This window comes from Pteropus alecto, unplaced genomic scaffold (genome assembly GCF_000325575.1).
Source record: "Pteropus alecto unplaced genomic scaffold, ASM32557v1 scaffold224, whole genome shotgun sequence".
Classification (NCBI taxonomy): Eukaryota; Metazoa; Chordata; class Mammalia; order Chiroptera; family Pteropodidae; genus Pteropus; species Pteropus alecto.
The window spans coordinates 5657522-5685123 of NW_006436289.1; the positions used below are offsets into that span (position 1 = coordinate 5657522).

The window sequence follows — 27602 nt, forward strand, 5'->3', positions numbered from 1 at the left end:
CATCTTAGATGTAGAAAACTCTAACGTTAAATTTCACACACAAAAATGTGTTAGAACTAATAAAAACTTCAGCAAAGTTGCAGAAAAACTAACACAAAAAAAGAAGTTGCATTTCTATACATTAACAATGAATAATCTAAAAAGAAAATTGAGAAAACAATTTCGTTTACAATAGCATCAAAAAGAATAAAATACTTATGAATAAACTTAACTAAGCAGAAAAAGACTTGTACACTGAAAACTATAAGACAATGCTAAAAGAAATTAAAGATAACACAAATGGAAAGACATCCATGTTCATAGACTGGAAGAGATATTATTGTTACGATATCAATACCAGCTAAAATTTAAAATTAAGACTGCTGCCTCCCTGTGTTCATTAACTCTAATCACAACATTTTGTTGATCCCTACCAGTTCTCCACTTTGAAGCACCCATCTTAAACTTAAACCAACTAAACCCTTATCTCAAATTCCTGAAAATACCTTACCCTAACATTCTTCTTTTGAATCATTACCAAGACTGTCAAGTTGATGTTCCGCCTTGCTACAGGTTAATAACTTGACTTTGTTTGATCAACAGGTTTCTGTGGTGATCTTTCTAAGAAGTCAAAAATTGACAGTCTTATATTTTTGAAATATAAATGGAAATCTTTAGATATGAAATAATATAATTTCTGAGATCTATTCTAAAATTAATTTTAAAATGGAGATAATAGATAGGGGTACATAAAATTGGTCATAAATTTTTGAAGAGGAATGTTCATTATAATATTCTGTCTACTTTAGTATTTTTAAAATTCTTTGTAATAATAAAAAAGTTATTTTTTTCAGTCCTTAACAGAGATGTTAATTAAGATCACAATAAAATTACACTACCTGACCATGACTACCAGGCTCATATCCGGAAATCATCATGTCAAACATAACCTAAGTCATACTGGATTTTGCAGTTCTGCTACTGATGAAAGGCCAAGAAGAGCAGAGTGGTTACAGATTTGAGAGAAACAATTCTTTTTAATGTCCTCCTAAATACAACAGTTCTTCTGTAGCCCTAGGAGTAGATGTAATCAATTTAAATTTGATATTTAAATTTAAAAAAGTGGGGTAGAGAACATTTTCTGTGCTTTATTTATTCAGGAAGTGAAACTGCTACAGTCTGCTAAATTCTTAGTTGTGCTTAGAATGTGCTCCCTCCTACAGTCTACTCTGGAATCCTGGACCTGGAAATTTGCAGTTATTATGATTACACACACACACAGAGTGATGCTCAATTTGAGGTTTCGAATAGCTACTCTTATAAGTTGACTTTTCTGTGCATTTGTATCGAGGAGGATCCAGCTCAGGTTGATGTCCTGGGAACCAGTGAGGCTCTCGCTTAAATCCTGAGGGAAGAGAAAAGAGAAGGAAAGACAAGAGGAATCAGCCAACAGCAAGGAGTCTTAGTAACCAATCACACTCTTACTTCTGAGGTAATAGAGAGTGAGTTCTGTCAACAGTGAGAAAAGAGAGAAATCGTGCACTCATTCATTCACTTATTCACTCATTCAGTTTACTTATATTTGAGTTCCTCTACATTCTGAGCTCTGAGTTAAGTCCTGAGAATATAAGAATTAAAAAGAATAGTCCACCTACTATGGGTTGAAAGTGGCTTTTTTTTGTTGTAGCTTGCATCATATGTTGTTTCAAAGTAGTGTCCAAACTGAAAAGAAAAAGTAATAGATTAAAAATATAGGAGTCTATAACCAATAATGGGAAATAAAGAACACAGTGACATAAATTCTAACAGGCTCTGTCATATCGACATATTGACATATTGACTAGAGGTCTATATGTCATTACTCTTTATCCTACTAATAACTTTCATAACCTTTGTATACTTGTTTAAGAGCGATATAAGGGCAAGATGCAGATAATGACAAGTCTAGGTAGGCAAGGACTTGGGGGAAAGCTAGCCTGAGTCAGAAAACACTATCTATTTCTGCAGATGAATAAAGTTCAAACAGAAGCAAGAGAAAGAGAACTATCCATCTTTTTATTACCTTACAATAATTTAATATTCAACTTGGTAGTAAAGTGGGATAGGTATTCCAACTGAGGGCTGCAGCCCTCCTCCAACCATTTCACCGAACAGAAGCCTGAGAGATCTTAGCATTGGAAGTTATCAATTCCTGCATCTCAAATAGCCACTTGTATTTCTATTGCTAACAGTAGGAAATAAAGAGAAAATTAGATTACCTGGGAATGCAAGGGTTTGGGCTGCATGATATTTTTTAGGTCATATCTTTCCTGGTTCCAGTTGCCCATCAGGGTACGGTTTGAATAAGCATTCTCATTAGTAGTGCATCTCCATCCATACTGGAAAAACTTGGACATATCATTCCAATCTGTCCATACTTCACCATGGCCATCTGCATTAATGAGGCTGCCATAGTGTGGATTTGCAAGGAAACAGGTGAGGAACTGTCTCTGGGAAAAGGCAAGAATAGAAAAGCTTGTTGCACAAACCAGAGAGCAGAAAAGGCATCCCCTTTTCACCCTTGTCCAAGCGTAATGTAAGCACACCTTACTAAGGATCTAGGCTTTCCTCCCAATTCAATTGTTGTCATTCTGTTTCTTTTTCTCCAGGTCCACGAGTCCTTTGACCTATCCTCTCAATCAGTGGTAGCAGATTACTATAGATTAAATGCTCCTTCTCAAGAAGACAGGAAAACTTTAGGACCCCCAATACTATATGGAGAATTAACTAAATATTCAGGTACTTTTGAGATGTGGGAATTTAAGGACTAAGAGTATTGCTACAAAGACAATAGGGAGAAGCGAGAGTTGGAAAACTAGATAACACAATAAATGATCAATAAATTATAGTTTCCTTCCTTCTAGGCCCAGTTCAAATGCTACTTATTCCATACGCCTTCCCTCAACTTGTCCCACACAGAACTTTATATTCATGTCTTTCTATATGTATAACTTGCTACCATATGTTAAGAGTTCTTGAAGTATATGTCAAATTCCTTATACTGAATTGTACATTCCTTGAGGACAAGACCTGTGTCTTATTATCGCATCCTCTCCTTCTGCCTACCTTCCCAATCAATAGTGTTTTGCACATATCACGTGATCAACGTCTGAATTTTGATTTTTTGTAAGAAATCAAAAGCCTAACAATTTTTATTTTTGACCCCAAAATGAGTCTGGTCCCTTGGCTTAGGAGCAAGACAATACCTTCCCCGAAGAAGAGTAATTTGATGCTGAATCGCTTCTGTAGTTTGAAGTTTCTATAGGGGAGTGACAGAAAACCTTATTCTTCCAGTCCATGTTGTTTAAAATAAGAGATGTCACCAAACCTGGCCCTCTCAGTTCTCCAAGCAAAGGAAGAATATAGATCACCCAGATCACCATGAACAGGTGGCCATGATTTAGGAGTCACCACTCACCCGCCTTTCCACAGGTAAGGACAAAGCCAATACTATAGGTTTAAAGGCAACTGTCCTCACACCATGTGCCTTTATGAAGAGAGAGATGTATGTACTGATGTCAACAAATAGCATGATGACAAAAGAGTAGCTGGTCCCACAAAGTCCAACAGGCCTAGTACTCAGATTGTGGACCAAGGTGACACTGTCCTAGGGCTGTAAAGACAGACATCACCATCCAGTCAGTTGTCTACTCCTGGAACCTGGGGCTTATCTTGAACTTTGATTTCTCTTTCAATCCCTTACATCCATCCAATCACTAGGTCTTGTTGATTTTTGAATCAGTCCACTACCCTCCATCTCCACTGCTAAGTTGCAATTCAGATCACTATCAGTCCTAGTCTCTATAACTGCAGTAGCTTCACATCTGATTTTCTTGCCATCAGTCTTGTTCTCCAGTCCCTCTGCAGAGGAAAGCAGGACTTTTCGAAAATGAAAATCTGTGTCATCTTCCTATTTAAAATCTTTCAGTTTCTGGCCATTGTTTCAGAATAAGGTCCAGGCTTATAATGCTCTATAAGACCTGGCTTCTGATTAACTTTTCGGTCTCATCTGTTACTCGCTCTCCCTCTAACTACTTTTCAGCCAAACTCAACTATTGTTTCTCCATCATGCTTTTGTACATATTTTTCCTACTGCCTCCTTACTCCTCTTGACCCAGGTATGGTATACTTTCCTCTCCCCTCCTTAGCTTTCAACTCAAGTTTCAACGCCAGGGAATCTTTACTCTTCTTCTGTATGCTAGGATAGCACCCCGAATTAATCCACTTATAGCATGGCATCCTACTATATTAGAATTGCCTCTTTTGCTTGTGCATCCTTCACCAGACTACAAGCTCAGTGAAATCATAGGCCACACCTTGCTCATCCATATATCGAACTGCCCTCACAGTGGCACTTAATAGGCACTCAAATATTTCTTGAATAAAAGGCAGGAGATAGAGGCACCTGGAGAGATTCTGAGCAGCAGAGACAATGGACAGCAGCCATTTCAGGTGAAATGAAAGCTGTTATAAAATCCTCTGCGACAGGAACTTGCCGGACACAGCCTAACCTCTGCTTGGCCTCAGCCCCGCCCCGCTTCCTTCACTCAGAACTTGCTTCACCCTCGGCCTGCCCTTCTGCCCTAGTGACTGCTTATGACCTCATGCAGGTGTGACGAAGTCGCTCAGGGCTGTCCTCGAACTAAAAGGCATTTATTTTGACTTTCTCGATAGGGTGGGGGAGTGAGGGGACCCGGCACTCGGCGTCTTGCTTTTGCGCTCATGGTTATTTTCCTCCAAGGACGTCGCTGTACTAGTTTGTCAAGGCAACCGGGCGCTGTGGGTGCGTCATCGACCAGCGACGAGTGAAGAGGGACGGCACGAGACCCGCGAAGGACGTGACGCAATAAATGAGCGCCTCTGAGAACGCGAGTGGGGAGCAAGTTGAGACCATGGCCTCTCGGCGCCTCCTGTTGGTTGGGGAGGGGAATTTCTCCTTCGCCGCCGCTCTGAGCGAGACCCTGGACGCGAGCACTAGTCTAACCGCCACCTGCCTCCAGCGCCGGGCGGATTTAGCCCAGGACCCAGTGGCCCAGAAGAATCTGCAGCGCCTGCGCGAGCGAGGTAGCGAGCCCCCCGCTCCCCTTGCGAAACCCCGCCCAGCTGTCTGCTTGGCTTAAAGTGGAAGGGGTGGGCATTTGGGGATTCAGAGAAGGTGGGGGTTGCTCTTGAATGTCTCATGGACATTTACAGAAAGTCCGCGCTGTGCTTAGGCCTGGGTTGTTTCGCACGGTTCAGGTTAGGGAAGGGTTTTCTCTAGTTCCAGGTGTTAAGACATCCTCCTGTCTGTATTTCGTGCTAGGTACCAGGATACATTTTGGTGTGGACTGCACCCAGCTGGCAGATGCCTTTGACCTGCACGACAGGGAGTTTGATCGAATTTGTTTTAACTTTCCGCACTGTGGACGCAAAACTGGAGTAGCTAGGAACAGGGAACTGCTTGCTAAATTTTTCCAGAGGTGAGGAAAGGAAATCACTAAAAAGCAAAATGTTTAAGATGTACCTTACATAATGCACTCAAACATTTTAGTTTGGGAAATTAGGCATATGTGTGTAAGTTACTACGGTAGGTTTAGAGAGACTATAAAGCTTCAAAGGAACCCAGAATCGAGTTAGAAAGGTAGACGTATAATCCTAAATGTTAAGTAAAAGTAAAAGTAAAAATAATGTGCTTTTGGGTGTGTAAAGGGAGGATCACCTATTTTTGATAATGCAAAATAATGGTATCCAGTATAGTTTAATGGCTAAGAGCATGGATTTAGGAGTCAAACTGCCTGAATTCAAATCCACACTTACCACTTAACAGTTGTGTGATTTTAGGTAAGCTTACTTAATCCTTTTTTGCTTCATCTATAAACTGAGGATATTAACAGTAACTACCTTATAAAATTATTGTGAACTTAAAACAGTGCTTAACACTAGTACACCAAAAACTTGATACAATTGGAGGTCTCTTTGGGTCATAGTTGTAAACAAACTTTTCACGGAGGCAGTATTTTAAGTTAGTATTTTAAGTATGGAATTTTAATAGGAGGGGAGTGAAAAGAACGTTCTCCAGGGGGAAGAATAGTCTGTTCAGTGAATCATGTATAGGAACTTTGCAAACATTGACCTTTCTATGACATACAGATGAACAATGCAAATACCAAGTTGGTAACACCCTGGTCAGCCACTAGTATCAGTTATGAGTTGAACATTGAATTTACATTCTTATTTACTTCCAGCTACTTTCTTTGCATGTTTGAAGTCTAATAGACCTTTGCGAATGGGTATGACTGCATTTTAATTATTTGACAGCCAAACCATGTATATACAGCTAACTCTTGTGGTAATTTCTTCTTGTTTCTGATAAATGGCTGGTGTACCCCTCCTCCCATTAGCTGTGCAGATGTTCTTACAGATGAAGGAGAAGTCCATGTGGCATTGTGTAGAGGACAAGGTGGGACTCCTGCTGATAATCCCACAAGAGAATGGCACAACAGTTGGCAAGTGGTTGCCATGGCAGCTCTGGGGGGATTCATTTTAAGTGACGTGCACCCCTTCAGCTGCGAGGCTATGCCAGGGTACAAGTGCACTGGATATAGGTACGTAATAACATAGGTCTAACTAAGCCTTTTCATTTCTCTCACTAATGGTAAAAAAAGAAATCTCATAAACAAACTTTTTCTTGTCAATTTCTCAATTCAGTCTCTAGAAATACTTGTTTTCTTTAATGACAGACTTCATACTTGGTGTCTATTTTGCCAGGAGTCAAGATAAATCCTTTCATGTAGAAGGTGCTTTGAACCATATCTTCACCCGGAGCTTACCCTTTGAAGGTTCGCAACCGAGAACCTTTAGGATCAGATTGGGTGACCAGTGGTTTTCCTTTCCAGAACCAGAAGCACTTGCAGGAAAGTTAAACAGGTAACTTATTTTACCAGAAACCACTTATATCTCTAGCTGTATCCTGATTAGGTTGGTGGCAACCATATGTTGAATGGATGCTACATATACTGTTTATGATGTTGGTACTGTGAATACTTGTCAGTCTAGCCTACATAAGCCTCTTTAGAATTAACAGTTGTCATGTTTTCTGTTATATTGTAGGGGTGGTGGTTGTCAGAATTCTGAAATACATGATATCTCTGTTTATGGTGGTTGATTTCTTTGTCTCCTTTCAGGATCAACTTAAGGATAATTCTTTTTATTTATTCAGCTATTTGTATTTTTAATTCTAGCTACATTGTAATTATTATTTTAAGTTTAAACAGTTATTTTTTGTGTGTGTTTAAACAGGGGTTTTCTAGAAGCATCTTCATGTCATCCTATCAAAACCATAAATGAGAAACTGATTGCTGAATTGGGCAAAGCTTTCCCTCTAATAAGGCTGAAGTGTTCCTTCCCTTTGCTGCCACAGGGAGGCACCAATGTTCTCACTTCCTGGAATTGTGACATTCTATCAGACGCCTTTTGGATTAAACTCCTTGAGGATAACTCAAATTCTGAGTCCTTGACTGGTGGGACAACACAAGAAATGGAGGACTTTCTAGTGTCACTTTCAGAATTTAGCCTTCCCAAGAACCTTGAAAGAAATGGTAAGGAAGAAGCTCATGAAGGAATCTATGGCCAAGCCAAGGTCTGTCTTAGACCTTCTCTCCTAGTTCATGCTCAGGCTGTCATCGAAAGACCAGACTTCCTCCCGGGTTCTCTGCACATCCTCAGTGGACCTGTCTTTCGGAAGTGCCTTGTCTTGCCTTTCACAATGCCAGTATTTCATGAAACTTTATTTATCCTTGGATTTAATCAAAATTTGAAGGATGGCTGTCTTCAGTCACTACTGGACCAACTGAAGGGCATTCTAGATAGCCTTCTGACCAAGACATTTCTGGAGGGGTCTAAACTGAGCAGTTCAGTGGAATGTGTCTTTCAACCAAATGGGAAAGATTATATGATTAATGTGAAGTCTCATAATTTTGGCCCAGATTGTGCCAAGGATCTGACTATTGGGTCTGTCACATCTACTACAAGCATTATACACAAAAACCAGTGTTTTGTGTTTGTATGTATGAACTTGGACCTATTAGCCATGCTTGTCTGGGGTATCTCTGACTGGAGGATATTATGGACCTTTGATAACCGTTTCTTGAAGAATTTTGTCCCTGGGAAAATAGAACCCTTTAAAAGCTATTGTATATATCCTCCATGCTATGTGCATGATATTAGTTTTTGGTTAGATGAGAAAAAAGGATTCGATGAGCTAGAGTTTCACACTGTGGCCCGAGCAGTGTCCCAGGACACTGTCATATCCATACAATCCCTTAGTCGTTTTCAGCATCCTAAGACCAAACAAGTCAGTCTCTGTTATAGATTGACCTACCAGACCTGTGACAAGGCCCTTACCCAGCAGCAGGTAGCATCAATGCAGTTCCAGTTCAGGAAAGAGATTCAACAACGACTACATGTGACACCTCGGTAGTTTAGTAAATTCATTTCTACAGTGTGATTCTCATGAGTGTGAGATGAAGAAGACCAATTTGTACCTGGGAGACCTTTCTGGACTGTTTTTTTTTTTATTGGTAAAATCTTACCTTGTCACTGTAGCCACCATTGGTGACTCTAAAGATACCTGCGACTCATCACTTACAGACTATAATGTGACCCTCAGAGTTGTGCAGTATTTTGATCCTGAGTAATGAGGAGAAAAACAAACAAACATAAAACAAAACATCGTCTTATACTTTAGATGCTCTATTGCTGAAGAGGCAGGAGAACTTAAATATCTCGTCAAATATATATTAAAATATATTTTCCACACTGTCAATGCCTTTTCCTTTAGCTCTATAATATCATCTCACTAAATCAATTTATGAGAGTGGTTTTTAGAGTCAGGCCAACATTTATTAGCTTGGGTAAGTCACAAGTGCTCCATAATTAGTTTTGGTATCATTTTTATTTTGTGGTTGACTACTGTTAAAGTCACAGAACTAATGAGTGTCAGATTTAGAGTTTCTACTTTCCTCTAACTCTACAACCATGTTCTTCCTGCCACTTTGTTACCTTACTTCTCCTTCTCTAGTCGTCTTCAACAGTAATCTCTCAACTGTGATTTACTCAAAGTTTGTCCCCCTAGATTTTAGGGGCTTCTGCTGTAAGCATCTCTAAGGGAAACTGTGAGATTGGCTCTGCCCAGGACTCTGAAGAATGGGGTACTCTAATGTGAATTAGTGTATGTTCTTGTTAATTAATAGGCTCCACTGATTGGAATTATATTGTAAACTTGTGAAGGAAATACCTGTCTCATTTATTCTTGTATTTGGAGAAAAGTATATGAAAAGGCAAGAATGGAAGCAAACAAATTAGGAGGTTCTTATGATAATGTAAGCAAGACATAATGGTGGCCTGGACCAGGGTATAAGAAGTTGTTGGACTGGGTGATAGTTAGAAGGACTTGCTGATGAATTAAGTATATGTGCATGGGTAGAGGGTGTGGAGTTAGAGAAATAGAGGAATCAAGCAGGATCCCTAGGTTTTTGACCTGAGCAACTGGAAGAATAAAGTATTGTTAATGAATGGGAAAACTTGCATAGGAGTAAGTTTGGGGAGTGAAGAATCAAGGGATCTCTTATGGACACATGTATTGCTTAGCTCTCTACATAGACTATAAGCTAATTAAGGGCACATAATATGATATATAGCTTTCTTCTGTCTCCAGTAGTGGTTAGTACATTGATGAGTTAGCATTTGAACTTTATCTTAAAATAAAGGCAGGGATGTCATGGGAGGACTATTAGGCAAGGGAGAGCATGTATTCCAAGCAGAGGGCATTTGGAGCACTTTTCAAGCTAATTAGTTGAAATGTAAAATGTGTATAGGAAGGTAGTGGGAGGTAGGATTAGAAAAGCAGGTTGGGGCTGGAGTTCATGAAAGACTGAATGCTAAAACAAGGAGTTTGTACTTTTTTTGGCAAGCGATAGGAAAAATTGAATTTTGATTAAGAAAGTGACACAAGAGTAGAGCTTTTGAAAATTAATTGGACAGTGTTGCACAGGATGAATTTGAAATAGGAGATCTCTGTAAGGATGCTATTGCAATAGTCCTAGATAGAGGTGGAGAGGGGCCTGTATTAGACTGAAATGAAAAAGAGATGAATGTATGAGATATAGCTAGGCTGGTATGTCTGAACTTGGTAACTAATAACTGCATGTGGGAATGGAGTGGTACGATCACTTGTCATTTTCAATACTAGGGAATTTTTAGTATGAAATCATACTATAAACTAGTTTTAGGTACTTCAAAGGGTGGTAGAGAGCTCTGTGATTGGAAGAGTGGACAGTGTCAGAAGGAGGTGAATGAACGCAGAGAGTCACAGGCATGATATCATCAAGATGGCTGTATAAAAATGTCGGTATGAAATTAGGAGTTTTCTCCTGATCCAGTTGGAAGAGCACGCATGGGCTTTATTGTAAGTCCAGGGTTGGGATACAGCTCCTGGGTTGGGTTGGGCCTGGGTTGGAATATGGTGCCACCATTTCCTAGCTATGCAACCTTGGGCCTCTCACCTTCCTTCTCAATAAAACAAGGTTGTTATGAACATTAAATTTAAAAAGGATACAATCTATAAAATGTTTACTATAGTGCTGTAGTAGCAATTGCAGTCACTGGTGTCTGGTTGAATTTGCTGCACAGAATTTCTTCAGTCATCTCGTTCTACATTCTACCATTAGGGCTTTATCTCCCCGAAGCAGTTAATTGCTACAGGCTGTCCCACTCTTCCCAAAATACAGAGAGGGCATCTTGTCAGTGACCTTTTAAGGACTTCCCCTTTGGTAGGCAGCTGTGCTATGGTTTTTAACTGAATATTTCCGCGTACTCACCTTGTAGAGTTGTTTAATTACTTCGTATTTGTGCTTTCTTTTAAATGGCGGGGCGGGGAGTAAAGAATGGTTTTTGTAGGAGAGGGGAATGCTGAAAAGTGAAAGAAGAGAGAATTAGGAGGAATGCCCAGCGTATATGGAAGAGAGAGTTGTGACTGTACAAGTCAAGTCTCAGGTACTGTTTCTTTTCTACTCAAGGATTTGCCCCAATTTGTCCCGTAACGCTGTAATTTAGTCGTTTCTGCGCATGTCAAGGTCTTTTGTCCCTCAGCGGACACGGTTTGCCAGCCAAAGCTATGTCTCCGTGCTCACGGCGTTCGTAGGGTGCCGAATTCTACACCTCCCCACCCCCCACCCCGCTTTCTTTTTTAAATCCACGCTAGCCATGGCGAGCCGAGGGGCTCGGCAGCGCCTGAAGGGAAGCGGGAGCAGCGGCGGAGACACAGCCTCTGCCGCGGACAAGCTGCGGGAGCTGCTGTGCAGCCGCGGAGCGGGAGGCGCGGAGCCCCGGGCTGAGTAGGTGTGCGGGCGCGGTGGGGGCGTGGCGGGCGGCGCTCTTGGGGCTGCCCCCCGGAGGGTCTCGCCCGAGCGGCGCGGGGCTTTGCTGGGGCTGGCTTTCTCACCGGGAGGGCCCGGCTGCCTCTGTACGCAGGTCCTTCGGCTCTTCCTGGGCGGGTTAACGTTCGGTCTTCACCCCGTCGTAGATCCCCCACCTCGGGTCCGGTGTTTTGTGTAAAGAAACCCTGGGGTGCGGGTCCGTGTGGCCTCTGCCCCAGGCCCAGAGTGGGCTGGCGTCCTGATGTTTGAGTTGGCAGAGCCTCTGTCGGCAAGACCAGAGTATACCTATTTTGGTTGTCTTCCACCGCTTTCTTCATTCTCTCAAAAGTTCTGACCCTTTATTCTGATGCGTGGGCCCCACAACCTGCAGCACCAACAACCACCTCTTTTCCCAAGACCAGGAACTGAAGGTTAGGACTGCATTCAAAGAGCTGTCAACATATAGAATTGGAAGAGGTTGGGTATCTTGCACTTATTAGGTCTTTATACATTGGAACATTTGGGGAAATGAATAAAGCCATGGAAAGTCATTACCCTGTTAAGAGAAGAAACGGAACGAAAGCTTTGTGGTCTTTAAGTGAGTAATTAGTTGGCATGGGATAAATGGAGCGTCATAGATACAACAAACAAAAGTGTGTGAATTAGTTTACGTCTGAAAAACAGGAAATGGAAGGAATGATTGAGGTTGATCTACTCAGAACAACTAAGGGCTCACCTTTATAGGTGAATAGTTCAGTGCTTTGATGTCCCTTGGCATTCTCGTCCTTTCTGTCTAGTTTTAGTCCTTCTAGTTATCGAGACTTTTCTGACACACATATATATATTTTTTGTTTCTGAGCAGGATCTCTGGAAACAAAGCAGGTCAAGTCTGGGCACCTGAAGGATCTACTGCTTTCAAGTGTCTGCTTTCAGCAAGGTTATGTGCTGCTCTCCTGAGCAACATCTCTGACTGTGATGAAACCTTCAACTACTGGGAACCAGTAGGTGATTCCTTTGTTGGCTTTTTTGTTGTTTTTTTATTGTTATTGTTCTTGATTTCACTGTTAGGGAACTCGTTACCAATCAAGATACAAATAATATATACAAGTGTGACTACTAGTAAAATAGCTTTGTTTTCACTTTTGTACTCAAAACTGATGGTTTACCTACTATTGAAGGCTCTGAGGAATTTGGCTGTTTTACAAAAAGATGTAATTTGTAATTTCCTTAAAATTTTTTTAAAAATCAAAACAATACTTTGAGATTGTTTTTAAAGTTAACCAATACTACAAAACTTTAAGGAAAAACAGTAGCTCCCTGTTCCACTTCCTGTGTTCAAATCCAGTCCCCAGAGGCAACCACTTTCAATTTTTTTTTGTTATTTCTTCTGATGTTTACTAAAGTAAATAATGTTACTAAATAGTATGTTTATACTACTATCTCTTGATTTATAGATTTATAGATTTATGCATGTTGATTTCCTGTTATAGAAAATTTAGAGGCGAAATTTCTGATCACAGTTTGCATCAAAATAAAGAATGTTTAGTGTCGGTGGTTTAAGGAAAATATAAAATTTAGAGTTTCTCTATTTTGGCTAATGAGTATTTAAAAAAATAGGTAGAAGATAAAATTAAAGCTTTTAATGTTGGCCAAACAATAATCTTATACAATTTACGATGTTCAAATATTTTTCAATATTGGGTCATTTTGATTCTTATTTATTAGTTGAAAATCTTGTTGAGAGTTTCAGCATTTTTGTGTACCTCTGTCTCATTAATATTTCTCCTTAGAAACTTCATGTGCATCCATTTAACAAGGAGTTTGGCCAATATAACCCTGAATTCATGTTTTACACTTTCAGACACACTACCTCATCTATGGGAAGGGGTTTCAGACTTGGGAATATTCCCCAGTCTATGCCATTCGCTCCTATGTTTACCTGTTGCTTCATGCCTGGCCAGCTGCATTTCATGCAAGAATTCTACAAACTAATAAGGTAAGGGCAGGCCAACTTTGGAAGTAATCACAACTGATTAAGAGGTGAAGAAAGGACAAAATAGGTTGGTAGTTAAGAGGGAACTTTTTAAAGAAGAATCATTCATTCATTTTTCAAATATTATATTGAGCAACCTTTATTTGGTAGACACTTTGTTAAGTGCTATTGATGTCACCATGAACAAATCCCCACCCTCATGGAATTTATAGATTTATAGGGAAGATGAACATTGAGCAAGTAATTATAAATGTAGTGAGTCTTATGAAGGAAGCAAACAGTGTGCAATGGGTTTGCATATTAGGAGACCCTAATTTAAGTAGAGTGCTGAAGGATAATTAGGAGTTAACTGAGACCTAACCTGATTACTTTCAGAAATTTGACTATGTTATGTCTTGACATGCATTAGTTGGGTTTGTTCTGTTTGGAGTTTACTTAGCTTCCTGAATTTTTAGGCTTAGTCTCTTGCCAAGTTTGAAGTTTTTAGCTGTTAGGTTTTTTTTTGTTGTTTTTTTTGTTTGTTTGTTTGTTTTTTTAGTACTTTTTCAGCCTTGCCCTTTTTCTCCTCAACTGAGACTCCAATGATGTAAATGTTAGGTATTTTGTTTTAGTCTCACAGGTCCCTGAGACTTTTTTTTCTCAGTCTATTTTCTCTGTGCTGTTCAGACTGAGCAATTTCTCACCTCTGTCTTCCAGTTCACTGATTCTTCCCTCTGTCTCTTCCATTCCACTATCAACCCTATTCATGGAGCTTTTATTTTGGTTATTATATTTTTCAGTTATAACATTTTCATTTGATTTTTCTTTATATTTTTTATTTCTTTACTGAGACTATCTTGTTTTGTTTTGTTTTGTTTTTCATTTGTTTCAAGCATGTTCTTAATTGAAGCATTTTTACAATGGCTCCTTTAAAACTTTGTCAGATAATTCTAACATTGCTCCCCCCACCCCTTTTTTTTGGTGTCTTATTGATTGACTTTTTCATTCAATTTGAGATCTTCCTGGTTGAAAAGTAATTTTCAGTTAAACCTTGGATATTTGGGGTATTACATTATGAGACTCTGGCTCTTACTCATGGGCCCAGCATTCTTCCTGTGTAATACTCTACTCATCTGGATCTTATTTAAGCCTGCTTCTTTTGATACACTCCAGCAGGAGAGAGGAGGGGTTTCTCCACCTTGTTACTGCAAGTGGGGGTAGAAGTCCAGGTTCCCCACTACATCTCCACTGATACCACCCTAGTGGGCACAGTAGGAGTACCTCATTATAGTCATGCATTGCATAATGACTCTTCAGTCAACGACAGATACATTGCATTACTCATGTGTTTGTGGTGATGCTGTGCTGCCAATCATATAAAAGTATAACATATACAATTATGTACAGTACATAATACTTGATAATGATATAAATGACGAAGTTACTGGTTTATATATTTATTATACTATACTTTTTATCATTATTTTAGAGTGTACTCTTTCTACTTATTAAAAAAAAGTTTTCTGTGCAGCATTATGCAGCAGCCTCATACATCTCATGTTTACTGCATCTCTTGATTGCATAATTTTCTCTTGTCCTTGATTTAATCTGGTGTTATTTTACACAGTAACATGCCGCATAGGCTTATAGCCTAGGTTCAATAAGTTATACTATATAGCCTCAGTGTGTTTAGTAGGCTACCATCTAGGTTTGTGTAAGTACACTCTATGATGTTTGCACTAGGACGAAATTGCTTAATGACGAATTTTTTGGACTGTATCCCTGTTGTTAAGCGGCACGTGATTACTGCTAGGTTGGGGGAAGCAGGTGGAAGTCCACACTCTCCAAGTGGTCTCCACCACAGTGTCATGGAAGAGGGAGCTCATTACCATTAGCAAGGATGAAAGTCCTGGCTTCCTACTGAACTTTTGATGGCACGGGTAGGAGTGGGGCTACCTTTTTTTCTGGGGTGCTTGGCTGGAGTACAGTGGTTATTGTCTCAAATTTCTCTTACTAGGCTGCCCCTTTTTTTTGGATGGATAGAGCAGGCTTTCATTGTTGTTTTTGCCTCTTCCCATTGACATTTTTAGTTGCCAACTTCTGTAGCTCCACGTCTGGAAAATAGAAGGAAAAAAAAAAAAAAAAATGCCCCAGAGGACTTACCCCTCCATGTTATTCCTCAGGTCCCCAAGTCCATAGCCAGTCTGCTTTCTTCTCTGTACCTTTCAGCATCTTCTTATGCTTGTTTTACATTTAATGCCCAGAGTTTTTGATGTTACATAGCAGGAGGAATAGGGAAAAGTATGACTAATCTATCTATTTTCCATGAAGAAGTCCCTGATTAAAGAATTAGAATGTAAGTTGGAGTTGTCTAGGTAAAAGAAAAATGTGGATGAAGCGGGAAGGCCCTGAGGCTGAGAGGAAGGCCAGCATAGCCTTCTTGTATAAATAGGTTTGACTCTTAGGGGAGAAAGTGGTGGAGTGAATTAGATGAGTTAAGAAGAGGCCAGATTTATACCACACCTGGTAGGCTCTATTAAGGAATTAGACTTTTTCTCCTCAAGTGCTTTGGGAAGCCATCAAAAGTTTTTAGACTGAGGAGAAACATGATTGCATTTGCATTTTAGAGTGATCAGAAAAGTAACACCTGTAGAAAGTGGTAGAACTCTGTCTCTCCCTTCTCACCCTAGTATCTCATTTCTGTTTTTTTGAACTTATTAGATGAATGATGTATAGGATGAGGGATTAGTAGAGAAATAATATGCAATACCTAAGGTTTTTATTTCCACTTGGATATTCATTATTACTTCAAATTTGACATATGAAACTTGTTATTCTTCCTCTTCCATCACTATTTCTCTTACATCAAAGATAACAAACAGCAAACAGAACAGGAATGAAGATTTCTCTTCTTCCCTGTTCTTACTTCCAATCTTCACCCTGTTAGGTTCTGCCAGTGGGAACCTACTGTCAGTGGGAGCTACTTGGCAAGGGGGAATTGTAGCTTGTAGAGTCCTAGCCCCAGCATCGTAATGCAGAATAGGGAAGGGTGGATTGTTGATGAGAGACAATATGGCAGTAATTGGCACCTCTAGTGATGGTTACCTTTCCAGCTTCTTGCTACCCTAAACGAGAACACCTTTGTTTCATCTGCCTAAGGATCGGGCTGTGAATTTCTCTGAACTATCAGGAGTGAGATCCCATACGTAGACTCATGGGCTACTTAATTTTATTGGAGTACAACAATTGCTAATCAATGGGTATACCCAAATTACTTTCCAGGGTAAATTACTTTCCAGGGCTATACAACTTTATACTTGCTGCAATAATGTTTGAGATTTCAGCTTCCTCACACCTCCTGAGCACTTGATATTTCTGACTTTCTAATTTTTGCCCTTCTTAGGTATGTGAGATATTTCTCATTTTAATTGCATTTCTCTGATTACTACTGAGGTGGAGCATTTCTTCATATATTTATTATTCACTCAGATTTACCCTTTTTTGTGTATTACCTATTCTCATCCTTTGCCTGTTTTTCACTTGGATTTTCTGGTTTTCTCTTCTCATTTTTAGAAATTCACAATAGTAACCTCTTGTAGGTTTTAGATACTAGAAATTCATTCTCCGAGGCTGTCTTCTCTCTATTAGCTTTGTCTGTGGTCCTTTGTTGAACACTAAGCTTTAATTTTGATATATAGTCAAACCAGTTAGCTTTTCACTATGTTGGTGAGTTTCAGGTCTTTCTAAAAGAAATCCTTCTTCCCTGCAGGTCACAAAGATCTGTATTTTCTTCTATTAGCTTTATAATTTTACCTTTTACATGAAAGACTTTAATCCACATGAGTTTTGTTTTCTGTAAATCGTGGAAAGATCCAGCTTTACTTTTTGCTGTATGGTGAACTGGTAAATAATCCATCCTTTTCCTTCTGATTTGTAAGACCATTTCTATTATACAACTCATCCCATGTATATGGGTCTGTTTCTGGACTCTTTATTCTATGTCGTTGGTCAGTTTGTCACACAGTATTATGTTTTTACTTTTATGGCTTTGTAATGTGTGTTAACATCTGATTGATGAATTTCTCACTTTGTCCATTTTAAAATTTTATTTTAAATATCATTTTAGAATCAGTTTGCTCCTCTCCAAAATTCTGGTGGTTTTTGACTGGATTTACTCTGACTTCACATATTAATTTGAGAATTAATATTTTTAGTGTTAAATAATTCCATCCCTAAAATGTTATATTTATCCATTTAGTCAGGTTTTCTGTGTCTTTTAATAAAATTAAAAAATGTGTCCATTTCAGCCTTATCCAGTCTTTGATAGGTTAATGCCTAGGTTCTTTACACTTTTCAGTGCTGTTATGAACGACATCTTGTTTTCTGTAAATTTTTTAGGTGGTCATTACTGGTATTACTGGTCATTACTGGTCATTACTGAGGAACATAATTGGTTTTTGCTCTTTGACGTTTATCTAAATCTCACCAGATTTCCTTATTAGTGTTAATGGTTTGTCAGATGAATCTCTTGGATTCTCTTTCATCTCTGTATATAGAGTTCAGTTTCTTCTCTTTCATTTCTTATACCTCATTTATTTTTTGTGTCTGTTTGCACTGACCAGACTTCAAGTTACCATGTTGAATATTCATTATTATGGGGCATCATTTTCTTACTCCCAGATATAATTCTCATGTTAACTTGTGTTAATTTTTAACTTCATATATGTGTTTTTGTATTCTACCCAACAATGTGAGGAGTCTTTAAACATAGACACTCTGTACGAAAATTATCTGTACTCCTAGTAGCATCTAGAATAGTGCTTAGTGTATAGTAGGTTTTCAGTAAATTTTTATTGAATTAATGAATGAATCTGGGCATTTACTTATCACTTTACTCTTTGGATTTTCTTTTGTCATAGTGATGAAAATGGAAAACATTTCCATGTTATATGTAGTTATATTAATTATAGTATATATTTATGCTTACATTCTGAGGTATTTAATGCTCTTAAACATACCAGTGTACTATAGTATAAAAGCTATTCAGTACAACCCCTATTATTTTATTTTTATTTTTTAAATTGATGTTATTAATTAAAAAATTAATAAAACCACACTACAGAAGTTTAGAAGATAGGAAAATTATGCACCTAAATCCCACTAGCCTGATATAGCCATTTTACTGTTTTATTATATTTCTTTCCAGTCTTTTCATATAATTCTGATTTCCAAAGCTGTAACTCTGATGTATAAATAATATTGTATTATACATTTTCATTTAGTATTTTGTAATAATCAGCACTTAATATATTACTGTCCAATGGTGGGGCAAAGGTGTGATGGTTACCATAATGAGAAGGTATCCTCAGACTGAAAGATGAAAGAAGATAACTCCATAAATTATAACAGAATTTATTATAAGGTAATTTATTTATGGAAAGATTGGGCCAGAGCAGATAGATGACTCAGCAGTTTTGCGCAAGTTATTCTCAACTACCAAACCCCTGTTATAGTACGTTTTTTATAGTATTGCTTGGGCATTAATTATTGACAACACAAAGGGACAAAGAATATAGTAGTGCCAGGGGCCATACCTCCTGGTGGTCTTGTGATATGATTGCTTATAATCGATACTATTACCAGTTTGATATTTACCTTTGTTGCTATACTATTCTGGCTGTTGCAAACAAAATTATTTATGGCTACATTTTAAGGAACACAGATAATAATCATCTAGAAAGCTTTGATATGCTTGCTAAGTAAGGACAGTGAAGTTTGTCAACAGTCACAAATGAATCTTAAAATGGACACAGAGATGGAGTTGGTTTTGTTCATATCTACGTCTATATAATTGTAATTATCTAGGAAATGCTTGTCGAATGAATGAGCTTTATATCAAGAATTTTTCCACTGTTTTTGTAATCATAAATTTTAATATCTATGTAATAGTCCATGAAATAGATATAGCATTATTCAACCATTTCCCTATAATTGAACATTTTGTAATTTTTTAAAAAGTTTTTCTAAATTAATAGTGCTGCAATTAACATTTTTATGAATAGAACCCTCCCATATTTACTTACATATTTACTCACATAGTTACTTCTGTGAGCTGGAATCATAGAAGTAGATATACTGAATTTAGGGATATGAAAATTTGCTTTGTTCTTGATACATATTGCTTTTCATAAGGATTATACCAATTTATAGTGTTATTAATGACAAATGAGAGTAGTTTCATCTTTAAGAATTTTGCTAACTTGTATCTCTGTCTTCTGTTTTCTTGTTTTGGTTTTTTTTCAGATTCTTGTCTTTTACTTTTTACGATGTCTCCTGGCTTTTGTGAGCTGTGTCTGTGAACTTTACTTTTACAAGTGAGTATAAAAGCTTTGCTGAAGCCCAATATAATAGCATAGATTATTTCTCTGATCTTATTACCACTATTTCCTGTTTAAAAATAGGAAACACTTTCCTCTTAGCTCCTAAAATTATATCTAAAATGCGATTTCTTGTTTGAAACAAGCCATTAGAGGGGAGTACTTCTAATTATCATTTTCTTTCCTAAGGTTCATAAATACCATATCTTCATATTATTCATTTTAATTCTGTTAATACATATCTAACTGGTCTTTTATTTGGAAGGATTTAGTAGATTCTTATTTTGGATCCTAAGATATAGGTTCATGATTCACCTCTTCTGCTCGAGCTTAACTGATAGGAACTCACTGCTCTTATTTGCACCCTGTATTTTGTCTTTTACCAAGTACCTATTGATTGATTGACTGATAGTGGAAGTATTAGCATTTAAGTGTTCCAGCAATAAAAATAGCTACCTTTTTGTTTTTGTATGAAACCTAACAAACATCTAATTTTGAGAATTCTTTAAAAGGTATTTGAACTTAATAATCATTATTAAAAATCTTCCCATTGCAAAACAGATTAAAATGTCAGATAAAAAAATTCTTTGGCTTTGACTCTGGGTAGAATAGGGGAGAAAAAAGAAAGCCATTGTTGCCTTTGAGGATTGTAACCGTAAGTTGGTCTTCATATGGGTTCAGGACTGAATTCAAGTCATCCACGTAGTAACCTAAACCCCAAGTTGAGAATTTATTTTAAGTTATTCTGGGTTGGTAGTGTCCCCAGGGAGCTTGCAAAAACGAATATAAAATTTTTTTACAGAAGTGAATCCTTAACCCACATGTCAAGGAATTACCACAGATAAAGTTCTAGTGAACAAGAAATTATAATAAAAATAAATCACAAAGCACAGAAAGCAATAAAGCATTATGAGTGAGAGCCAGCAGATGTAATAATCAACAGAAAGCTGACCTGCAAAACTTCATTTATTAGGAATTATTAAAATAAGAATGTAAAATAAGTATATTCAGTATTTTTAAAGAAACGAGGGAATTTAAAACATGATTGAGAAAGAAGAGACTAAACAAACAATAGAGTGAAAGGGAGCTTACAAAATGGGAGAAAATAATTGCAAACCACATATCTGATGAGGTTCATTTCCAAAATATATAAGGAATTCCTCTACAACTGAATAGCAAAAGAAACCCTAATAATCCGATTATAAAATGGACCTAAGACTTGAATGGAAGTCCAAAAAAAAAAAGACAACAAATGTTGGTGAGGCTATAGAGAAATTGGAACTGTTGCACACTGTTGTTGGTGAGAATGCAGAATGGTACTGCTACTATGGAAAATAGTATGAGGTTCTTTAAAAAATTAAAGATAGAACTACCAGTAATCTAGCAACCCATTTCTGAGTATTTATCTAAAAGAATTGAAATCAGAATCTCGAAGAGGTATCCACACTCTCATGTTCGTTGCAGCAGTATTCACAATAGCAAAGACTGGGGAGAAGGGAAAACGGGAAGTTGCTAATCAATGGGTATACAATTTCAATTACACAGTATGAATTAGTTCTAGAGATCTGCCATACAACATTTTGCCTATAGGTAATAATACTTACTTTTTACACTTAAAAACCTGTTGAAGATAGATCTCATATTAAGCGTTCTTACCATAATAAAATAAGGTTAAAAAAGATAAAAAACAAAACAAAACAAAACTGAGACTCTAAAAATGACTAGGCAGATTTGAAAAAGAACCAAACAAATTCTAGAAATGAGAATATAATTGATATTTAAAATTCGATGGGTAGTTTAAACATGATTTGACACTGCTAACAATTTAGAAGATTGATCTGAAGAAATTACTAAGAATGCAGTACAGGGTGACAACAAAAGGAAATATAAAAGAGGTTAAGAAAAAAAGGTTAAAAGTATTCACTGCAGCACTATTCATAATTGCTACGATTGGAAACAGCATATATGTCCACTGACCTTGTGTAGAGTTGAAAGATCTGATATATATCTAATCAGATTCTGGGAGATGATAGGGAGAATGGGGAGACGTTTTCAGGAAAGTAGTTGCTAAAGATTTTTCAGAATTGATGAAAAAAGATGCTAATCCGCATATTCAGGAAGCCTAACATATCCTGATCTGGAAATTAAAAAAAAAAGTAGTAAAACTGTGTAGAACAACAAGGACAAAGAAGATCTTAAAAGTTGTCAGAGAACTAATAGAATGCCTAGAAAGGAATGTTGGCAGTTAGACTGACAGAAGCTTCCTCAAAAGCCAGAAGACAAAAAAAAAAAAAAAAAAAAATCTTCAAGATGCTGAGAGAAAATGACTGTTATCCTAAAATTATATACTCAGCTAAACCATCTTTTAAGACCAAGAGCTAAATAAAGACTTTTCAGACAAAAAAAGAAAAAGAAAAAAGAAACCAAAACCCAGAGAATTTACCATTTATAGATCTTTATTAAAGGAACTTCTATAGAATATACTTAGGAAGAAGCAAAATTGTTTCAGATGGAAGCTCTGATATGCAATAAGGAAACTGAGCAAGGAAATAGTTAACACATGGGTATGTCTGAACAAATATTGACAAAATGAAGTGATGATAATCTCTACTAATATTTCATTTATAGAGTTTTTAAAAACCTACAAGAAAGAAGGAAAAAGAAGTGCATAATTAATTAAATTTGAGAAACACTGACTTAGATAGCCACTTATTAACACTTTGGTATATGTCCTAGTCTCTTTGTCTTATACCTACCATTTACTGAGGACCTCTGTGCCAGATACTCCTCTAATCATTTTACTATGCATTGTCCTCACAGAAACCTAATGAAGTAGCTATTATTATCCTCATTTACATATGAAGAATCTGACAGAGCGATTATGTAACTAGACAAGGGTACCAGTGCTAGTAAGTGGCAGAGTCTGAATTTGAACCTGTGTCCATGTGAGTCTGAGGCCTGTTATTTTTCCTCAACATCATACTGTTTTCATATTGATAGTAGACATACTCTTAGCATAAGAAGTATACATTTCTTCTTAGAGAGATAGAGAATGGTCCTGCGTAAAGAATAAGAACATTTGGGGTTCTTATACACAGGAAAATTGCTAACAAACCTGTTGAGACAGTTCTGTATTTGACTTTACATCTTCAGTGTTCTCTGATGCAGGCATGTTTTTGTCCTTTAATTTGAAATTTCCATCCCTAATATTTGCTATGCTGATAGTCTTTGCCTTTCTCCTAGAGCTGTGTGCAAGAAATTTGGGCTGCATGTGAGTCGAATGATGCTGGCCTTCTTGGTTCTCAGCACTGGCATGTTTTGCTCATCATCAGGTAAGTAAAAGAGCAAGTGAGGGTATAACAGATTCACTGTTTCACAGTTGCATTGAAAGAACTTGTCCAGATAGAGGTCATATTTGTATGTCAATAATTTGCAGACCACTGTTATCTACATGATCTTGATAGACCTTTACAACAATCCTATGGTACTAAGTAAGATAAATATTTTCTCATTTTTGCTGGTGAGGACACTAAAACTTAGAAAGGTGAAATGACTTACTGAAAGTCAAAGAATTCATAAATGGTAGAGTTGTTATTTTCATCAGGTTGCTTTCTATTACATTATTGTATTTTTTATCACTGCAAGACTGAAAAACACCCACTCCCTTTCTTTGTAATTAGGGGAAAGAAAATAATTTTGTTATTTTGCTCAAGGAAGCTCTTTGTGCCTAAAAACCCTGTTCTTGGTGGTTCAATTCTGCCCATTATTTGCAATGTAGTCTTTAAAGGTATACATCTTCTTTTGGGCTTTTTAAACATTAAGCTTGTAGAAAATGAGAAAGAAAACCTTAATCTAGAGTGGTGGCTTTCAAATTATGCTGACAGTGAACATTTGTGTTCTATCAGCCAAGCCAGGGTAGCCTACTGCCAAAAGGTAGCCTGTTCCAAATTCTCCAGAAAAATTAAATTACTAGAAACAGTTATCTCAATTTTAATTTCTGCTTGTGTATACCTGAATCTAGTATGTATACTAAATACACACAAAAAATAGTATCCAGCACACAAGTATATATTTTTCCTTCATCGACTATCAAAATCCATGTTGTTCTTCAGAGACCTCAGGGCTCCATACCTGGAAAATTTTGAGAGCCAGTGTCCTAAATGTGACTGCTCTCTACGCTCTGAGCTGGCAGAGATCTGATTCCTCTGTTCCCATTGTCCTCTACATCGGCAGCTGGAATGAGCAGCTTTGGATGGCATTGATACTATTTAGTATTTATCTGTGAAGGTGTACCCCACATGTTTTTGTTACTCTGCTATTCCTAAAAATGATTCTTATGTGAGAGTGATTCCTGGGAGTGTCTTTAGTTTTGTAATCTCAAATGAGGATGTTAAGGCACAGATAAGTTAAAGGCATCTTTTGATAAAGAGCCTCTGAACTCTTTGCTGAGTTTCTTAAGTCATATTGCCTGTTCATCCTGGTTCTTTTTGGAGTTGGTACTGACTTTTCTTCCCTAGCACTAGATGAAGCAAGCCTCATACAGCAGAGAGAGGCAAATCTGCATTTTTGTGTAGTTGATAGAAACACTGGAAAAACGTCACTGTTACAGAGAACCTCTGCTGTATACAACAGCAAAGTAATGTTAGATGGAAATAATTAGGGGGACATCTAAAGGCAAAACTTATCTATTTCAGTGAATGCAAGATGCAAAGCAGTGCTGCCATCCGACATTTGGCCTTTGAAAAGGCTTGCTAGAATTCCTATAGGGTATAGGTTGGTACCAGGACAGTCTCAGAAGACTATCAAAAGTTAAATTCCTTCAGAAATAGATTGTCATCAATGGCTCTGAATTCCTTCAAGCATATTGCCTGCCTGGAAATATAACCTGGGGATATACTTGAGGAACCTGAAATTCTGTAAGCTTTAGATTCGGGGTACAGTCTAGAAGAATGGCATAGTTAGTATTATGTAATTAGTATTATGTAAGCTTTAGATTCGGGGTACAGTCTAGAAGAATGGCATAGTTAGTATTATGTAATGAGTGAGTGAGTGTACCTGAAAACAAGAGTGAGAAAATAAAATTATTGTACTTAGTAATGAGTTAGTATTATGTAATAGTATTATGTAATGAAAACAAGAGTGAGAAAATAAAATTATTGTACTTCATTTTTTTTGAAAAGACTATCACTTTACTGCCCATTTCTAATATAGCTTTGCTCAAAATATGTTCCTGGTTATTGACATTTTGCCATGTAGGAAAGTTTTTAATAATACCCAGTAAATCTCAAACTCTCGTCTCCCCCCCGCTTTTTTTCATTTCTTTTCTCTTGCAGCATTCCTTCCTAGTAGCTTTTGTATGTATACTACATTGATAGGCATGACTGGCTGGTATATGGACAAGACTTCCATTGCTGTGCTTGGAGTATCAGCTGGGGCTATCTTAGGCTGGCCATTCAGTGTGGCTCTTGGGTAAGAAACTAATACAATTCATCCTCCTTGTATCATTGGGCATAATGTTAGGCTATCTCCATATTCGCTGGATAGAACTATAGTTAGAGGAATTATTTGGATCTACAAAGACAGAGAAATGGAAGAATATTTCTCTTAGTGCTTATTTTGATTAATTCTAATAAGAATGGTGACTATTCAACATCTGCTGTATGTTAGGTGCTGCTAAGCCCCTTATAAACTTTTCCCCTAAACCTTATAACAAGTCTGCAAGAGAAATACATTATTAGTGCTTTATAAAATAAATAAAAAAGTAGAGTCTAAGAGCTTGAGTAATTGCCTTTAAGATTGTTTGCTTTCGGATCCAGGCGTTTCTGAATCTGCAGTTAATATTTTCTCCACAGTGCACCACCCTATGCTATGCATTTTCCCAGTAACCAGGGCTTGAAATCTGAGTTTCCTGTCAGTCCTCCTCCTTTCTTACCCCCAGCATCTTTTTTTCCAAGTTCCACAGTATCTCTCATTCCTTTTGTACTTTTTGTTGCCACTACTTCTATTTTAGTTTGTGCTGCTTTGATTTATTCCCTCTACCACTAGTAATTTAGAAAAATATTTTAGTTTCATGTCATTATAGTAGTAGTATATATTTTTAAAAAGTACCAGATTGTATGAGGTAAAAAGAATTCTTAATTCTCCTCTCCCCTAACAAATCTTCAAAGCTAGTCACTGCTAATAGCTTTGTATATGTCTTTCAAGAAATTATCCTTGTATATATAAGTGCACACACATGTACACACACATATACATATGTATACATATCTAAATTCTTAAAGCAAATAGAATTCTGTACACATGTAGCTATTCAGCCTCTTGAATGATCTTCCTTTCTCTAGTATTGATCCTTGTAAATCTGCTCTCCACATTCAAACTAGAGTTATCTTCCCAAAATGCAAATATGATTGTATCACTTCTGTTGTACATAGATTTATTGTTCTTTGTATCAGTTTCATAGCATTTCATTATATAGCTGTCCATAATTTATTTAGCCGTTGCTTTATTGTTAGACATTTGATTTTTACTTTTTTCCTATTGCATGCAATGCTTCAGTGAACATTTTTGTACACATATCTATATATTTGTGAAAATTTATAAATTTACAGAAGAGGAGTTACTAAGCCAGAGAATAGGCATTTAAAATTTTAATTGCCTTTTAAAGCCCAGTTTCCCCACCTCCAATCTTTTCTTTTATTCTGTTTTGCGTATCATCCTCAAATTATTATATTCTTCAAGATTTTGTGTGATATCTACTTTTATACTTTCTGCTTTCTCTCAACCATTTTGATTATTTCCATTTCTTTATATCTAGTCCAGTCATTTCTTAAGCTTCACTCATACAGTTCCTAGTAGCCTATTAGATATCTCTATTTATATAGCTAAACATTTATAAAATTGAACTCATTACCTTCCCTTCATATCTGTTTATTTATTTATATTTGTATATAAGTAAATGGTACCATTATCTTTGCTGAGCCAGGAACCTGAAAATTATTTGTGACTCTCTACTCTTTCTTATATCCTATTAATTTATTATACTTCCTGAATATCTTTTGAATCTGACTACTTTTCTTCACCTCTCATTGCTCCTGGATTACTATTCAGCCTCTTGAATGATCTTCCTGTCTCTAGTATTGATTCTTGTAAATCTGCTCTCCACATTCAAACTAGAGTTATCTTCCCAAAATGCAAATATGATTGTATCACTACCTGTTTTATTTTAAATTCTATAATAGCTTCCCCATTGCCCTGTGTTAAAGATTGGCAACCTCTGGCCTGTGGGCCAAATCCAGTTGGCCTGTTTTTTGTACAGACCAAGAACTCAAATTTTTGCATTTTTTAAAGGGTCATTAAGAAACAATACACACACACAGAGAAGAATATGTAACAGAGACCATATGTGGCCTGCACAGGCTAAAATATACACTATCGGGTCCTGTTGCCAACCCCTGCTTTATGGTGTCCAAACTCTAACATGACTCACAAAGCCTTTACCGATTCTGTCTCTCTCTTTCTCTCTCTCTCTTTTTTTTTTTTAACTTTTCCAGCCTCTTTTTGTCAATTCCTCCATTCCTTTCACTCTCTATTCCATCTACATTGAACTTCATGAGTTCCCCAAATACCTCTGGGTGGTATGTTTCGATTGGTCTGCCTTTAGCCAAAATAAGTGATTTCAGGATCACAGTCAATCAGTTAGCAGTCTGCCATCATTTATTGAATACCTTGTGCTAGATTTGGCTGATATTGTGATAAATAAAACAATTATGGTTCCTGTTCTTTGGAGCTTGAATTTTAGTGGGAAAAACAGACATTGAACAAGTAATTAAAAGTTAATGCACA

The 27602-nt window shown here is 37.2% G+C and overlaps 3 protein-coding genes across 7 annotated transcripts in view; 2 read left to right on the top strand and 1 right to left on the bottom strand.

Annotated features, from left to right (window-relative positions):
• Positions 1-1107: 1107 nt before the first annotated feature.
• On the bottom strand, positions 1108-4564 carry CUNH11orf1 (chromosome unknown C11orf1 homolog). 2 transcript variants are annotated; one of them, XM_006912822.3, is made up of 4 exons: positions 4424-4564; positions 2238-2468; positions 1635-1701; positions 1108-1384 (listed from the first exon to the last, which is right to left on the bottom strand). In XM_006912822.3, the coding sequence occupies exons 1-4, from the start codon at positions 4463-4465 to the stop codon at positions 1197-1199; spliced, it is 528 nt and encodes a 175-aa protein (XP_006912884.1). In that variant the 5' UTR covers positions 4466-4564; the 3' UTR covers positions 1108-1196. The 2 variants fall into 2 exon arrangements, with proteins under 2 accessions (XP_006912884.1, XP_024903266.1); XM_025047498.1 differs by lacking the exon at positions 4424-4564 and adding an exon at positions 4335-4413.
• A 179-nt stretch (positions 4565-4743) lies between these two features.
• Positions 4744-9289, top strand: FDXACB1 (ferredoxin-fold anticodon binding domain containing 1). Its single transcript, XM_006912823.3, has 5 exons — positions 4744-5082; positions 5321-5477; positions 6399-6602; positions 6766-6924; positions 7297-9289. Exons 1-5 carry the CDS (start codon positions 4869-4871, stop codon positions 8474-8476), a joined length of 1914 nt encoding a protein of 637 aa, XP_006912885.2. The 5' UTR covers positions 4744-4868; the 3' UTR covers positions 8477-9289.
• A 1741-nt stretch (positions 9290-11030) lies between these two features.
• Positions 11031-27602, top strand: part of ALG9 (ALG9, alpha-1,2-mannosyltransferase) — an 81776-nt gene continuing 65204 nt past the window's right edge. Inside the window, exons 1-6 of one of the 4 annotated variants that reach the window (XM_025047486.1) lie at positions 11031-11049; positions 12274-12412; positions 13273-13407; positions 19687-19757; positions 23004-23092; positions 25094-25229. In XM_025047486.1, the coding sequence (XP_024903254.1) occupies positions 23041-23092; positions 25094-25229 (188 nt within the window). In that variant the 5' untranslated portion in view covers positions 11031-11049; positions 12274-12412; positions 13273-13407; positions 19687-19757; positions 23004-23040. Of the gene's footprint in view, positions 11050-11151; positions 11391-11823; positions 11843-12273; positions 12413-13272; positions 13408-19686; positions 19758-23003; positions 23093-25093; positions 25230-27602 lie in introns of those variants that run through there. The other 3 variants (XM_015590139.2, XM_006912824.3, XM_025047487.1) reach the window with 3 other exon arrangements.

Bases quoted from the DNA above. Each gene is read 5' to 3' on its own strand.
- CUNH11orf1 (XM_006912822.3), bottom strand. From the start codon at position 4,465: ATGGCTGCTGTCCATTGTCTCTGCTGCTCAGAATCTCTCCAG. The intron at 2,469-4,423 runs GTGCCTCTATCT...GCCTTTTCCCAG, and splicing joins GCTGCTCAGAATCTCTCCAG to AGACAGTTCCTCACCTGTTT. The intron at 1,385-1,634 runs GTAGGTGGACTA...CTCTTCCCTCAG, and splicing joins AAAGCCACTTTCAACCCATA to GATTTAAGCGAGAGCCTCAC.
- FDXACB1 (XM_006912823.3), top strand. From the start codon at position 4,869: ATGAGCGCCTCTGAGAACGCGAGTGGGGAGCAAGTTGAGACCATGGCC. The intron at 5,083-5,320 runs GTAGCGAGCCCC...ATTTCGTGCTAG, and splicing joins GCAGCGCCTGCGCGAGCGAG to GTACCAGGATACATTTTGGT. The intron at 6,603-6,765 runs GTACGTAATAAC...CTATTTTGCCAG, and splicing joins TACAAGTGCACTGGATATAG to GAGTCAAGATAAATCCTTTC.